Genomic DNA, 15344 nt, shown 5'->3' with positions numbered 1-15344 from the left:
TGGGCAATGTGTGACCTACACCTCAGACCAATTTAGAATCCGGTTTTGATCTATTTTGTGGATCCATTTTGTTTCTCTGCCATTCCTGCAAAAGCAGAGGGCCAGCAGGAGACCTGGCCACAGGGTCTGGCAATACCATGCTGTAATCAGTTAGGAGAACATGTGCAGAGGTAGTACTTGAAGTGGAACATGTAAAGCTTGTGAGAAATGTAGCACTTGGTTTGAAATGACTTGAGTCCAACTTTTCTTTTTGAATAAGGTGTTTTCCGGGAGTTTGGAGGAGCACGATGTGTACATAACATAGTGAAGTATCCACAGTGTCGAGAACATGCACTGATGATCATCCAGCAGCTGGTCCTGTCCCCCAGTGGCGATGACGATATGGGTACACTGCTTGGACTGATGCACTCAGCCCCGTCCACAGAACTGCAACTCAAAACAGATATTCTACGGGTAAGGGATAGAACTATTTATTTATTGTTTTCCACTACTTTTTCCTTTGAAACTCTTGACCCTCTCCCTTCCCACTCATTATTCACTGCCAGCATTCTTTCTTCAACGAAAAGGTGGGACATTCTGCCTACGAGCTCTCCGTGACCACCTCCGTGCATTTGATTGAATGTGAAGAAGTTCATTTCTGGGGGACATGACTCACTTTTGGTAGTTGTTTCTCTCCATTAATTGAGAAGCGATGCTGCATCTACCAACTTACTAACAATGGGCATGCCTTAGTATCATTGTAAGTTACTGCTGTTCAGATCTGAGACCCTCTTATCTTTACAGTCAGCACTGGGTTGCTAAAATTTGTCTTTCAATTAATTTTGAGTCAAAATAGCAAAATTTTGTGCAACCATTTAATGACCAGATTCCAGATTTGGGGGTCAGCTGGGTGTCTCCATACATGGAAACCCATCACCATCCAACCCAGACTGAGAGTTCCATACATGTCACCTAAACATGGAAGCTCCTGTATCTGAAATTAATTGTGCCCTCTCTCCCCAGTGGGATGCATCCTGCTTACTTAGTTCCGGAGAGTATTAGGCACAGGTTAGTCGAGGTTTGGGACCCTAGAGTGTACATTGGGGAGTCGCTGGGGTTAGCCAACTAAAACCACATAGTTTGTTATTGAAAGCACTGTCTGGCAAGCTTCCTGCTACTTGTTCAGCTAGCACCATCTTACCCTGCTTTGACTTACAGGGTTAATACAACCTAGTGATCGATCGTTCTGCCTCTCCAAAACCCAATAAAAAAGCGACACTTGCTGGTCTATTATCAGTAGTATCCTAGAGTACTGTGGATCCAACTGGCTCAGGAACCAGATGACCGAGACTACCACAGAGCAGATTTAATTCAGCCCCATCATAATAATAATAATCCTTGCATTTGATATAGTGTCATATCACATCTTCAAGATGTCCCAAAGCGCTGTTTATATTATATTATAGAGTGTATTTGTATAATATAACAATGTTACATACATGTAAAACATTTTTATTGTGTTAAAATGTAAATTGTCTCTGCAGGCTCTCCTAACTGTGTTAAGAGAAAGTCATCGCACACGAACTGTGTTCCGAAAAGTGGGAGGATTTGTATACGTCACATCCCTTTTGGTTGCCATGGAAGGATCTTTGATTTGTGTGCCCAGAGGGGTGTGGGAAAAGGTGAACACAAACCAAGTCTCTGAATTGGTGCACACAGTCATTTGCACGTTGACCGCAGCAATGCGTTATGAACCTGCCAATTCCCATTTCTTCAAGACTGAGATTCAGTATGAAAAACTTGCAGACGCTGTGCGTTTGCTTGGTTGCTTCTCAAATCTTCGACAAATTGGTCTGGCTTCTGAATGCCCCTCAAACGTCCAACCATTTCAGAGACTGCTTGAAGATGATGTGGCATTGTTAGAATCGGTCAATCCCACGCTGAAACACTGTAGTAAACTTTTTTGTTGCCTCTACAAAATGGCCACGGACTCTTTTGACAGGTAGGATACTGTACCCATTCAACTATTTTGATTTCAACTGTTTAACGTCTGAGTCAAAACTATTTTTATTACAGCAGATTGTTTAAGAGATATTGCATGATACTAGGGAGAACAAGTTTCAGGGCTATGGGGAAAGAGCGGGTGAGTAGGATTGATTTGGATAGCTCTTCCAAAGAACTAGCACAGACTCAATGGGCCGAATGGTCTCTTTCTGTGCAGTATGATTCTATGATTCAACGTAGTAATATAGTTAAGTCTCGTTATAGCTTTTATAGTAAACTAGTGACTTGATTATTTGTTTTAGTCCGGTGTAGCAATTTATTTAGTGGCAGAATGCTAATGTTTGCCAACCATTGGATATCACTGGAGTAGGATCTACTTTTCCTGAATGTTGCATTGCCTTAATTAATGGGGTCGAATTTGCAGCATTTGTAAATGATTTGAAAATACATTCAAATCCATCTTCAACAATTACCCAGGGAATTGGGCCAACGTGGTCTTTAATATAAGGGTAACCTCTGATTAAGGGTTTGTTGGTGTGAGAACTGACTGTCCAGGGCAGTTCCAGGGTGGTTGTTAACAAGGGGTAGCTGCTGAATAGAGGTGGTTGCTTGAACAGGTTTGACTGGTGAATTTTACATGTAACCAGATGTGACTCAATAGGACCTGGTTGCTACTCAGAGACCAGGTCTCTGTCACATGCTAGGAGCATCCATTCCCTGTCATCTGGTTTTACAGAAGTTGTCAATCAGATCGGAGTCTGGATCAGCTTGTGAATAGACTACCTACCCGCAAATTTTGAGATTATCAAAACCTTCACAAACCTGCAAATTAGACTTTATTAAATCATACATGCAACCTAAGCACATTTCAAAAACATTATGACTCCTTTATACATACACACAGATGCATACCATTGTTTTGTCCAGTGTGTGTATGTGTGTGACTTCTTTTAAAGACTTTAGTGGTTACTTGTTAAATTTCTACCACTTCCACTCCCAATTTTGGTGGATAACTATTGGCAGTTTAGTTTTCCTCCCAAAGTATTTTTCTCCAGTTTAATATTTCTTTTTCTTCCTTCCCCAGTAGACTAGCAATTTTGAACAGTTGAATGGTTTCCGGTTTAAATGCCCTCAACCAGTTGTGATAACAAATGGCTTGTGCATTAGGGGAGCTATTGGCTTTGGGAAAGGACTATTATCTGTAAAAATTCATTTTGCTGATTTGGGACAATAAACTTAATGTCCTTTCAATGGCTTTTTGAGCTGAGTGTAGAGTATTATATTGTGCTCTTAGGAGATCTCTGTTAAATAAAGCTTCTGTCAGCTAGAAGTCCTATACTTAAATTCTGATCGTACGTCTAGATCACAATATTATAATAATAATCTTGCAGTTGAAGTTGAAATTTATTGTTGCTGAAATGTTTGAAAGAACTTCACATAGATTGTTGTAAAGTGTAGTGACTGTGTATGTGTCAGCAAATTCAACAGTCAATTTAAACCCAGCAGTGTCCCACAAACAACCATGAAATGACTGAACAACTTACCATCAAGATTATTGGCAGGAGCGCCAATTTTCCCTTTTTTTGAATCGTGTCACGGAATTTTTAATTGTGTCATCCACTTGAACAGGAAAAGTGGACACTGATGTTGCTTCTAATCAAAGGACCACATCTCTGATGGTGTAGCTCTCTTAATATTGCACTGGAATGTCATCTTAGCCAGGGTGGTCCACCCCTCCTCCCTCCATTTCATCTGGCCCACCTGCTCCTTCCATAAGCCGTAGATGTTATGTTTCTGGAAGGGAAACGCAAAATTATTGCTAATGCGGCCCACGGACATTTCCGAAATAGGACATCTAGCCCTCAGCAGCCAAAAGGTTGGACCACCCTGGCTTAGACTATGAGATCAAAGTCCTGATGTGGGGCCACATAGTCCTTTTGACCCGGTGACAAGAATGTTACCAATTGACCCAAGCGACAGAACTGTGACCAGAATGAGAGGAAAAAGAGTTGAAACCTCGTCTTTGTGGCTTTAACTGTGAACTAGGGCACCGTAGTTGTACAGTGGCATTCATCAAGAAGATTACAAACCTTGGAACATATCGAGCTGCTTTGGTAGTGTCAAGATGAGAAATATCCCTCATTCCATCCTTTGTAGTATCTGCCATACGGATTCCTCTTTGAGGGGATTTCACTCAGCACCAATAGTCTGTTTCTACAGTGGCTTGGCATGTTAACTTGGCAGGAGACTAACCTCTCAGCTTTTCTTTTGTTAGTGCTTTGAGACATTTTGACACGATAAGGGCCTATATTAAATGCAAGGATTAGTATCTCATTCTTATTTTTATCCAAAGAAATATTTCATTTTAGAATGATTGAGGATTTTTAATCAAATTCTTTGGAATGAGAGATATCAGAGGTTTGTCCTTTATAATCAGAAACCATCAAATCAAGTTTACAAAACGTGGAAAATATGGAATGAGAAGGTTTATTTTTGTCCCAACAATTCTGTTCCCTTCACAAATCACACGATACCTGTCCAGTTGTTGGCTCTGCTTTGACCAATTTAATTTCCTGAGCGAAGTAATCAATCATAGGCAATGCTTCAAAAAATGTAAAGCTGTGTGATATTTCTCTCCAGGCATAAAAGACAGTTCTACAAAGCTCTTAAAATATCAATCTAATCATATAAGACAGATTATAATAATAATTTTCTTATTATTATTCACTTCTGACCACATCCACCCCATAGATGATTCATTACTAATCACAGTAGAGCAGTGGACATTGTATTTGGTGAAATATTTAGAGCATTGGGCTTAACCTTGTACTTGCAAAACGAAAGAAACTCCTGATTTTTGTTGTGCTTTACAATGCTGGAACCTCTCAAAGAGTATCATGGGTGACCATCGTCAATGCAGCACAAGCCGGTACTTAAATGGTTATTTATCTATTTATTTAGCATTTTTCAGAGCTCAGTTAATTCACATAATATCAATTGTTTTCATGCTTCGTACATCCACAGTTTGAGAAGGGGGAAGATAATTCTGGCCTTATTTTCAGCACAAGTCTTCTCGTCCTGCAATCACATTTTGTTAATTAGCCTATATCAATATTGCCTCCATCATTTTAAAGACTTAGATTCTCAATTATATTTTCCCCAATGAAAACCAGTTCAATTCTAAAAAAAAGCACTCTTCATTACATAGAGCTATTGTCCCTCTGACTCCCTCCCTCCCCTTTCACTTTGATGATGGGCACTTGTTTATTGTGTACACGTTTCCTTATCCAATGTGCAGTACCTTGTTATTCATAAAAACCCATGAGCCATTCTTAGCTAATCCACGTAATTAGAGACCACATCTTATGCTGGATGTGTTGTGTATAATTAAAAAACTTTTACTTGCTGCTATCTACAATATTGCCTTGCTATTCTTTTAATTCAGTAGGGCTTCCTTGCTTTATTGAATGACTGAAAGAAAAGGAAGCATTTTAGATTTAAGATTGAGCTTTGCGATGAGGTTTCCTGAATCGCATCTTTATTCCTTGCAGGGCCTGATAACCTTGAGGCTTGACTTACCGAAAATATGTGGAAAGAACAAGGCAATGGAATTAGAGCAGTTAGCTTGTAGAGGATGTATCGTCAGCATCGACTTGATGGGCTCATTGTCTTACTCCTTTGCTATAATTTCTATGATTCTCTCAATCTGTTTTTACTTTCTTCGTTAACCTTAGGCAAGTTTCCTTATCCACACACCTTTTTTTACCTAGCAATAAGTAGGAATCCGTTTTTTAGTTGATTGGCATCGCTTTCTGGGGGTAATAATTCCACCCCAAAAATAAATAATTGGTCACTCAATCCATGACTGTTAATGGAACACTGTTGTGTGCAATTGGCTGCTGCGTTTCACCCAGAAATACACAGTCAGTCCACTTTGCAATATATTCTGTGAGGCGCTTTGAGATATCTCAATGACTTGATAAGGCGCTATATCAAATGCAAAGATTATTATTATTAGTCGTTCCGTCCATTATGTTCCCTTGATGACCCAATTCTTCTCACCAGGTGTTTGCCTGGAAGTTGGTTAGTTTCTCAGCATCTTTTTGGATTTGCTAGATATAAAGGTGTGGTTTTATGATGGGTACCCTTTGAATTGACATGCGTTCTGGCTCTTTCCAAGTGTTCATTTATATTGTTGTCACAAGAGGAATTAAGCGTCCTGGGCACATTACAATATAGTCACTCATCACCTGATGCATTTAATGCTGTTTCTAACCCCTTCTGAAGATTCAGCACCCCAACTCTGCTCCCTGCTATGTGCAATCCTATTATTATCTTATTTTGCGGAACGTTTAGTCAGTTTTATAATTAGGGACGTAAAACGTAACCATACAGCAAAACAAAGGTGAAATCGCTCTGTAACCTACAGGGTTGTGAAGCATTAAGGAATGTAGATGAACAATCTCTTTAGAATGAAACTGACCCTCAACTGTGAAAGGTTATAGGAATTGTTGGGACAGAAAAAAATTGAAACTACAGCCCCAAGAAATAATGGTAGCAGAATGGTTTGCAGTGTAGAGAACATTATTTATTGTGAAAGTGGTTTGAGCCACAAAACTGTGTTTGTATTTACTTACACTTTGTAATTCAATGTACTGAAATGTTTTCAATGCATCACAACTTAAATGAAGTGTACTTATGAACTACATACTTGAAATTTTCTTGACATTATGGTGCAGGTAACATATGGTGCAGGTAACATACAACGCAGCCACTCAGTGGTTTGAGACTCAACTTATCTCCAATAATACCCGGGACTGTTAGCCATTTGAGATCACCAAGAACAACGTTGAATGCTTTTTTACTCCCTGGTGGCTATTCCTAAACTGCCAATGGTTCGTGGGGTTGGTATTAATTTAGAGTCAAATATGTTCATACATTGAGGTTTTGAAAGAATATGTGCGATATGTTCATACAGCAGATTATCACATGTTTACCAGGCAACTCCAGTGAAAGTGGTTCTATGGATATTCCTTTAGGAAAGCCTAAATTACTGTTGACGAATAGTACTTTATTATGTTGGGTGTTGTATTTATTTTGGCCTGTAATAAATACTATCCGACATTTATAGACAAAAAACCTTTCTCTCAGTTAATGCAGTTTGGCACTGTGATCTAAACTTGGCCTATTTATTTGATTTTACAAGAACAACAATGTTTAAAGTATTGGTAAACAAAAATAGTAAATACAGTTGTGCTCACCTAGTGGATTTATAAGGAAGGAGCTTCCCCTGTTGTTTTGTATGCTCACTTGTGATGTAGTGCTGCAAAAATACAAACAAGCTAAGTGTAGTAAAGCATTTTAAACTGAACTGGATATAAGGAAATTGAGGTTCTTGGAAACTATTATGGTGAAAGATGTAGTTCTTTTAATACTGAGCTATTTTAGCGTACTTGTAAAATCCATTCGAATATGTGAGGGCCTCTTATGTCCATGTATCATTTAAACTGTAAAATTCACAGTGAGTTCAGTTCATTTCTTCCCTTGTGTTTTTTCTACTTCCGTGTGTTTTCCGCTATGACAGCACTGGCATGATTCATGTTGCTGTTTGTGTTCCTTTGACTCAATCACTTAGAAGTCTTCAGTGGTAATTGTACTAACCAGCTTCTTGCTCACTTCTGTTCTCTAACATTCTTGTCCAATGGTGTTTGCTGTTTTTGTCTGTAGTTTTGCTGAACAGATTCCTCCTTGCCTGACGCATGAGACTTCCCTACCCTCTCCTTGGGGAACTCCAGCTCTGTCCAGGAAAAGGTATTGGCTCAGTAGGGGTACTTAATCCAATTCTTACAATACTGACGTGCCTCAAAATAGTAATATCATGAGCTACCTTATCTTGGTTTGTGGCGTTGTTTGGTTGCTGAGTCTCTGTTAAATGTCCTCGTCCCCCCGTTCCCATCCAATGGACAAACTTTTTCCAATGCTGTCCTCTTCTAGCTAGGTGGGCAAGGTAAAGCTGGATGGGCTGCAGGTTTTTTCCAGCTGTTATGTTTTAACCAATTGAGGAACATACCTAACATGAATGCACATGATTTTTGAATGAATATCATTGTCGGTCCTTTGAGTAGAGAATTGCCACTGGTAATATAATAAAAACTTTGTTTACCAATCTACAGAACAGGACTTTTGGAGGACAAGTGAGTTTGAATGTCTATTGAAGATATGTCTACCTTATCTTCTGTACTTAAGAGTCCAGAACAACCAATGCTGCCCTGTTCGAGAGAGACATTTTTATATAAAGGATCAGCTTGATAATCTGATTTCTGAATCGTTTGAGTTGCACTTTTCATAATGTTTAGGTTGCACCTGAACGATTTCATGAGAAAAGGTCAGGAGTATTGTACACTCTAGAATAATTGCTGAATAATTCATCAACACAATACTTCACAGGCATTTTGTGACATTTTTTGACCTTGTGAATTGTATTTAGAAATTATCTTTTATATTGGGACTCACATAATATCCATCATATTCAGAGTACAAAGTGCAAAAAAGTTATTGTGTTGTGCAAGTGAAATTCAGGTCTTGAGTGCAGCACAGATCATACTGTGTATTTCTGGAGTTTTGCATTCAGTGAATTCTGTGATGCCCAAATCTATACATCACTTATCACAGCTGCAGTGCTCCATAAATATGATAAAATTATGAAAACATTAACTTGGTATTAAGTTTGAATCAGGTTTTCCACTCGGGACTTGATATTTTATATGTAAGACATTCATTAAAATTCATGGTTGCACTGCACTTACATGAACATGTACCTCACAGCACCTTGTGCTTACGTTTAAGCTTCAGCTACATCATGCAGCTGATGCTACACTGGGGTTTGCTAGAATTTCCCAGACCTTGTGCAGGTAAAAGTACCATACCTGTTAAGAATTTTGCTTGCAGGATTTGATTGTCAGGAGCCCTGGTGAAAAGCATCCCACTAGTCTGTCTCCCCAAATCGTGCCCATGAGCTAGGCTGGCTGGCTGGCCCATTTTTAAATGTGCACATGAGTACTGAAGACCGGGTTTGGTTCAGGTATCAGACCACGAGACTGCCACAGAGGATCGACTGAACTCCTTGCCAGATTCTCACCTTGGAGCCAACTCATTCTCATAGAAATGCGTTTGCCTCATCCAAACCCCAATGCGTTAGTTACTAGTTGGTCACCAGATTTCTCACCTTTCGAATGCTTACACTTGAAACCTAAAGGAGTTGTAGCATTGATGTCATTCTTCATTTCAGAAGAAAACACAGCCAGCTGGAGGGTAAAGATCTGCATGGATTGTACATTTTATTTTATAAATAGAAAAAGAAGTTTTCTACATATATGATTGTAAATCGATATGCCCTATGTTAAGCTGTGAAGAACACTGCATTACATTCATTTTTCATCTGAATAAATGCTGTACTTTCAACCTGATGGACTGGAAGACCATTCTCTGGTTTTGATTGTTTGCGGTTGAAAATAAATTAGTGTGACATAAAGCAATAGAAAAGATGAAGCATACATTTGTGAGGATGTTAGCGGGGAAGTGGGGTTTCACTTTGGTTGAGAGATGTGAGAAGTTAGAACTGTTTTGATTTTAGCTGACCAAATCGAGATGCTCAAAATTAATAAAAGGTTCTTATTGGGTAAATAGTGATGGTCAATTTCTGCTGGTTGCCAAGTCACGAGCTAGTGAGCACATGCTTAAGATGAATGCGAAAAGAATTAAAGACAGGGTTCAGAAAAAGTTTATTTACTCAAAGGGTGGTCAAAATGTGGAATTCTCTGCTAAAAATAATTTTAAAAAATCCTTGCATTTGATATAGCGCCTTATCATGTCTTCGAGATGTCTCAAAGCTCTTCACAGAATATACTGTAAAGTGAACTGACTGTATATTTGTGGGTGAAACAATGCAGCCATTTGCTACAAACCATAGTTGAGGCAGAGTACATAAATTCTTGCAAAAGAAATAGAAGTTGATGGCATATAAATGTCCTTTATATGCGGAGTCCTGTAGCTCAGTGGTTAGAGCACTCGCTTTGCAAGCGAGAGACCTGAGTTCAATTCCAGGCAGAGGGCGAAACCTTGGGCAAGTTTCCTTACTCCACACAGAGCCTAATAATAATCCCTCCAAAACCCAAAACAATAATAAATTGGTCATTTTCAATCCACGATGTTTGTGGGACATTGCTGTGCGCAATTGGCTGCCGCGTTCGCTCACAAATATACAGTCAATTCACTTTACAGTGTGTTCTGTGAAGCGCTTTGGGACGTCCTCCCAACGTGAAAAGCGCTATATCAAATGCAAGGATTATTATTATTATATAGGATTGAAAATCCATATGCCCTATATTTGAAATGGTATTTTGGAATTAGGTAGATTCTTGAAGAATTTAAATGTTGAGAGAAGTATTGAAAGGGTATGAGGAGCAAATAGGAAAGTGGGGTAGACTGGCTCCAGTGCAGAAAAACACTAGTGCTGATTTTACATTGAATGATATTGCGGGGAAACAGGCCATTCAGCCCACCAAGTCATCCCATTTTTCTTCTATGCAGTAGCATTCTATGTTTCCAGGAAAATGGCATTCCATGTTCAGGTAGACAGGCAGGAGCTGTGTAGATACAAATTTGGCATCATTAATTATTGCTGGAAGATGTGCCAGGCAATCCGTTCATTACAAAATGGAGAGCAAATGTGTTAATTAATATTCTAGTTTTTGCATCTCAATTTGAAGCCTATGAATATTAATAAACCATAACCCAGTTAAAGGTTTTGAAGATGTTCTCTCAGAACTGGATGTCAGTGATGGTGTAAGATGAGGGTTGTAAAATATATAAGTTTTAAAGATGATATAAGTACATCAATAAGGACAATGAAACATTTTTGCATCTATTGCAAATACATTTCTGCTTCTTAATTGTGTAACATTATTGATGGCAATACTTAACAAGGACTGTTGTTGTCTGGAATTGTTGCCTCGCAAGGCAGATGGTGTTTCTGCTACTTGCTGCACACTCTGAAGAATTGAAAAGCACTTTATGCCATAGAGGTGTTTTTCGACTCTCTCTCTATTTATACTCTTCAAAAGTCACATTAAAGCAATTATGCTGAATGACCTCCATTTAAATCTTGAAGGGGGGCGGGGGGGATGCCTAAAAAGGAAGAAAATTGACGGGATTTCACATACATTCGTAGAAATAGAATTGATGAATTTCCTATTGTGTGGAATTGTAATACTGTATACTAAAATTATAGGTATAGTTTTTTTATGCCACTAAAATAGCTACAGATGCAGAATGATAAGTATCATTTTTGTTTGCATAGGCCAGTGTATCACACAGTTTCAGCACCTCCCGTGATTCCACCCAAAGTTGCTACGGACATGAAGCTGCACAATGCAGTGGCTTCTTTGCATTCTTCTGATCCAGTCATAATCCATCCGGGTGCTGTGCTTGCCATGTTGGACCTACTCGCCTCCGTCAAATCCAATGAACAGCTCAAGGTAAGCTTCGCTAAGTCCAGGGTTAATTTAAGAAAACCCCCTAGCAACAAGCGGAAATATCTGTTTCAGCATTGACCAGTTTAGTTGTCTTATATCGGTGTAAATGTGCTACTTAATGCTGAGGAAGGAGGAATAGGGAGTTTATTTAAAGAATGTGTTGGCCTGAGACCTCGCAACTAACATTGTCTCAAGCCCTATGGAATGTGTTTGATATCCCAGTTCCCTCAGAATGTGTGTTACTTTGTTTTTCTTTCCATTTTCAAAATAATTTTTGTCTGAATCTTATCGCACAGATGGTGGTGGGGGTGTAGGATGAGAAGTCTTGTCATTAACTTGCAGAGCAGAAGCAAGAGTTGTCCATAGTAACCTATGGATTTTTCACTTTTCTCCTGTCCTGTTCAGAAAACAATGCCTCGTACTGGTTAGGGGCTGACAAACCCCGCTCACCTTACCCAAATGGTTATTTGTATGATCCCAGGCAGTGAGGGTCACTGGGCTATTTAATCGTAAAGAGTAAAATAATGCAGAAGAAGCCCTTGCTGTTCTCAAGCATTTTTGCAGTTACTGGGTTAACGGAAAGGGATTGGGCCGAAAGGGACAGACAAGATGGCCAAATGGCTTTTTTCTGTGCTATAAATTTCTGTGGTTCTATGAATCTTTCCATATGTTAGACTGGGGACTTTGAGAGCAAATTGAACTCTTTGCCGGCAGAATTCAACTAAGTCAACACAGACGAAGATTCAACCTTAATTCTGATTGGATCAGCCAAGTTCCTGCACCATGTGAAGCATTTATCATGCGAATGTTCTTAATATATACTAAATTATCAGGAAATCTGCTATTCTCTTTCTGGTTCCAACTGGAACCAAACTTCACTGGAGCAGTTTTGATTTCTGGGCACTGGTAACTAGTATAACCAGCATAAAAGGCTCCTTTCTTTCTGCACTCAGTCATTTTCATCAGCAAAAATCTCCATCTCCACTGCGATCCATATTCCCAACTGATCAGTACTGAAGTAACATCATTTCTAGATCCTCTCTGCTGCCTCTGCAATCCACAAATTCTACTATTAAAAATTCAAATTAATACCAGCCAGCTAATGCATTTCTTCCTTCAGTAATATGATTTCTAATGCATCCTATGGGAATCTATTGGATGTATAGAATGTTTCAGTTATGGCTGACTTGCATGACATGCTTGACAACTCATCACTTGGACTGGCTGATTACCATATGTGGGTTTATTTCGCATACAGTGCAACTCTAATGGATTCAGGCTCAAAGCAAAATTCTTTGTGGGAAAGATGGGTTTATTAACTGGGTACTTCATTTTGTATTGACATCGAGCTGGCAATCTCACTGCACTAAACTGTCAAGAATTGCTTGTTTGAAAATTGCACTGTTAATAAACAGAAGAGATCAGTACTTCAGCAGAAAAGTTACCAAGTTTGCTACCAACTTGATTGTTTAGAATCATTTTATCCAGAGATTATTCAGAGATTCAAAGATGGAGTGTTCTGTGTTCTTAGGGCTTTGCCCAAATTGAAGCCTTGAATATCACACAAAAGGTGTGGCAGATTACTGTCGGGTGTGAACTTTCTTAAAGGTAAAGTGTCCTTTCTGAAGCCTATCCAATATGCATAGTGTGTGTGTATATATAATATGGAAGTTGTCTTCTGAATATTTATCCCCTGGTCCCACAATATACATTTCAGCCAGAAAAAAGAGCAATGGTTCATTGCTCTTGAACTAGGTGCAAAGTGACACAGTGCGTCAGATGGGGCCACCATCTATCTTCCCCCTCTTTTTTTTCTTCCGACCCCTCTAAAAATTTACACTGTGCAGTTTGCATGTAGCTTCACAATTTTTAAAAATATGTGTGCTTCTTTGAGTTTCGTCCTAGCAGTTCTAGTCAGTGCACCAACTAACAGTGCAGCTATCGTTGAAGCTGAATAGCCTTGTCAGTGTTGCACAGTATTTTGAAATCAGGATCCATATTTTCCAAATTTCTTTTCTGTTGGTTTTAAATTCTGGTCATCTTTCCACCTTGGAGAAAGTATGAGTGCAAGCTTTGCCCTGAGCAAACAATTTTCAGTTTAACGGTATAGTAATTGCAAGTCTACATTTGTGCTTTGATGCTTCGGGCCTCTTTTCACCAGAGATTTGGTTGAATTGTCTGTTTTTAGTTTCTTCATTTATTCAAAAAAATTTAGTCTTACAAACTATACTCAAGAGTTGGTGATTCTTTTGCAACCTGTGTTGCTGTCTTTTGCAGAGCATTCTGTGGATGACCAGCAAAATAAAACAGTGATATTTCTTGAATTATAAAGCATCACATCTCATATTCTGGAGTATATAATCCTTTACGTCAAACACTGACTTGTTTAATTGTGGGTTTCCCAGGTCATCGATTCACTACAAATGTTGGCATTGCAAATAGATTTCCTGTCCACTCAAAAATAGGCCTTTCAAAGTTATGGTCTAAAATTATTATCCCCCTCATTTTCCTCATTTCTTTTCTTGACATGCTGTAGCACAGTACCATTCTCTCTAGAAACCCTCTGGTACCTCATCCAATGAGAATGGGTTGGACTATGTCACTCGTATGAAGAGAGAACGCCATGGCTGACTTGATGAGCAAATGGGTGGTGCCTGTGCTATAACTTTCTATGATTTAAACTCTTGTTTATCAGGAGCATTTTTATATTCCTCATACGTTTTGATGTGCAGAATTGCTCTGATTTTAACATTAGTTCTAATCTCTGGCCTGAATACTTTTGGTCCTATTCCTACCCGTGTCCAGTGCTGTTTTGTCACATGTCACCTAAAATGGTGAGTGTCAGCTTGCTATATGACATTAGGAGATTACCAGCACTAAGGCTGATCCTTCCTGCAAAAGCTAATTAAAGCCCCAAATTAATGTAAGATAACTAGTACAGAAGAAGGTTAGATCCTTCTTGGTCTGCAAAGGGCTGAACTGTGAAATTACACTTCATAAGGATTTGATTTGGATGGTGTGTAACCTATGTTGTATTTGTCTCTTTTCTGTCTGTTTCAGCATGCATTAGATCTTCAGCTTGCAGTAGCTAATATCTTACAGTCACTTATTCACTCGGAAAGAAATCAGCAAGTAATGTGTGAAGCAGGGCTTCACGCACGGCTGCTTCAGAGGTGTAGTTCTGCTCTGGCTGATGAAGACCACCCTCTTCACCCACCACTCCAGAGGATGTTTGAGAGGTTGGCTTCCCAGTCACTGGAACCAATGGTCCTTAGGTAAGATACCTACTCAAACAGACGGCATTTGGGTCTTAATCCCAACTCTTTTAAATGCACCGAGATGCTATTCTGCAAGAAGGGCACTTTGTAAATGCAAGTTGTTGTTGTTCATGCTTGAAAAGTATTCGATTGAATTAAAGCATTTATGAAACACAACTATACACATAGAAATGCACATTGTTGTTGTAATCGTATTGTTTTGGCTTGCAGAACAATTTGCTGTCACTTTCACCTAGCAAGGATCGTGATGAATCCCTCAAACACTTTAACCCTTCTTAATCCATCTCTGGGTTTTTTCCTCATCCCAAAATAAAGCACCACACATAATCGTTTGTTTCAAAACATGTTACTGTGGAACCTCTCTAATAACGTCAGCAAACAGACTAAGAATTTGGACCACATTAGCAGGTTCACTTTACTAATGAGATTGTATAACTTACTATATAATGATGAAATGAATAAGATTGCAAAAAAAATTATATTAATGAATTAGCCACCTTAGTGGGGTGACCTTAAACTGAGTTTCCTCTGTACTTTTAATTGAGTTTGA

The 15344-nt window shown here is 39.0% G+C and overlaps 1 protein-coding gene across 1 annotated transcript in view; it reads left to right on the top strand.

Moving 5' to 3' along the window:
• Positions 1–15344, top strand: part of wdfy3 (WD repeat and FYVE domain containing 3) — a 226536-nt gene that overhangs the window by 113278 nt on the left and 97914 nt on the right. The window contains exons 11-15 of the mRNA XM_042340146.1: positions 260–453; positions 1524–1981; positions 7711–7811; positions 11365–11519; positions 14577–14791. Of these exons, the coding sequence (XP_042196080.1) occupies positions 260–453; positions 1524–1981; positions 7711–7811; positions 11365–11519; positions 14577–14791 (1123 nt within the window). The remainder of the gene's footprint in view (positions 1–259; positions 454–1523; positions 1982–7710; positions 7812–11364; positions 11520–14576; positions 14792–15344) is intronic.

The sequence above is a fragment of the Callorhinchus milii genome, unplaced genomic scaffold (genome assembly GCF_018977255.1).
Source record: "Callorhinchus milii isolate IMCB2004 unplaced genomic scaffold, IMCB_Cmil_1.0 Scaffold1, whole genome shotgun sequence".
In the NCBI taxonomy this organism is placed as follows: Eukaryota; Metazoa; Chordata; class Chondrichthyes; order Chimaeriformes; family Callorhinchidae; genus Callorhinchus; species Callorhinchus milii.
Note: the sequence above shows the minus strand (reverse complement) of the source record. Positions and strands in the feature narration are given on the sequence as shown.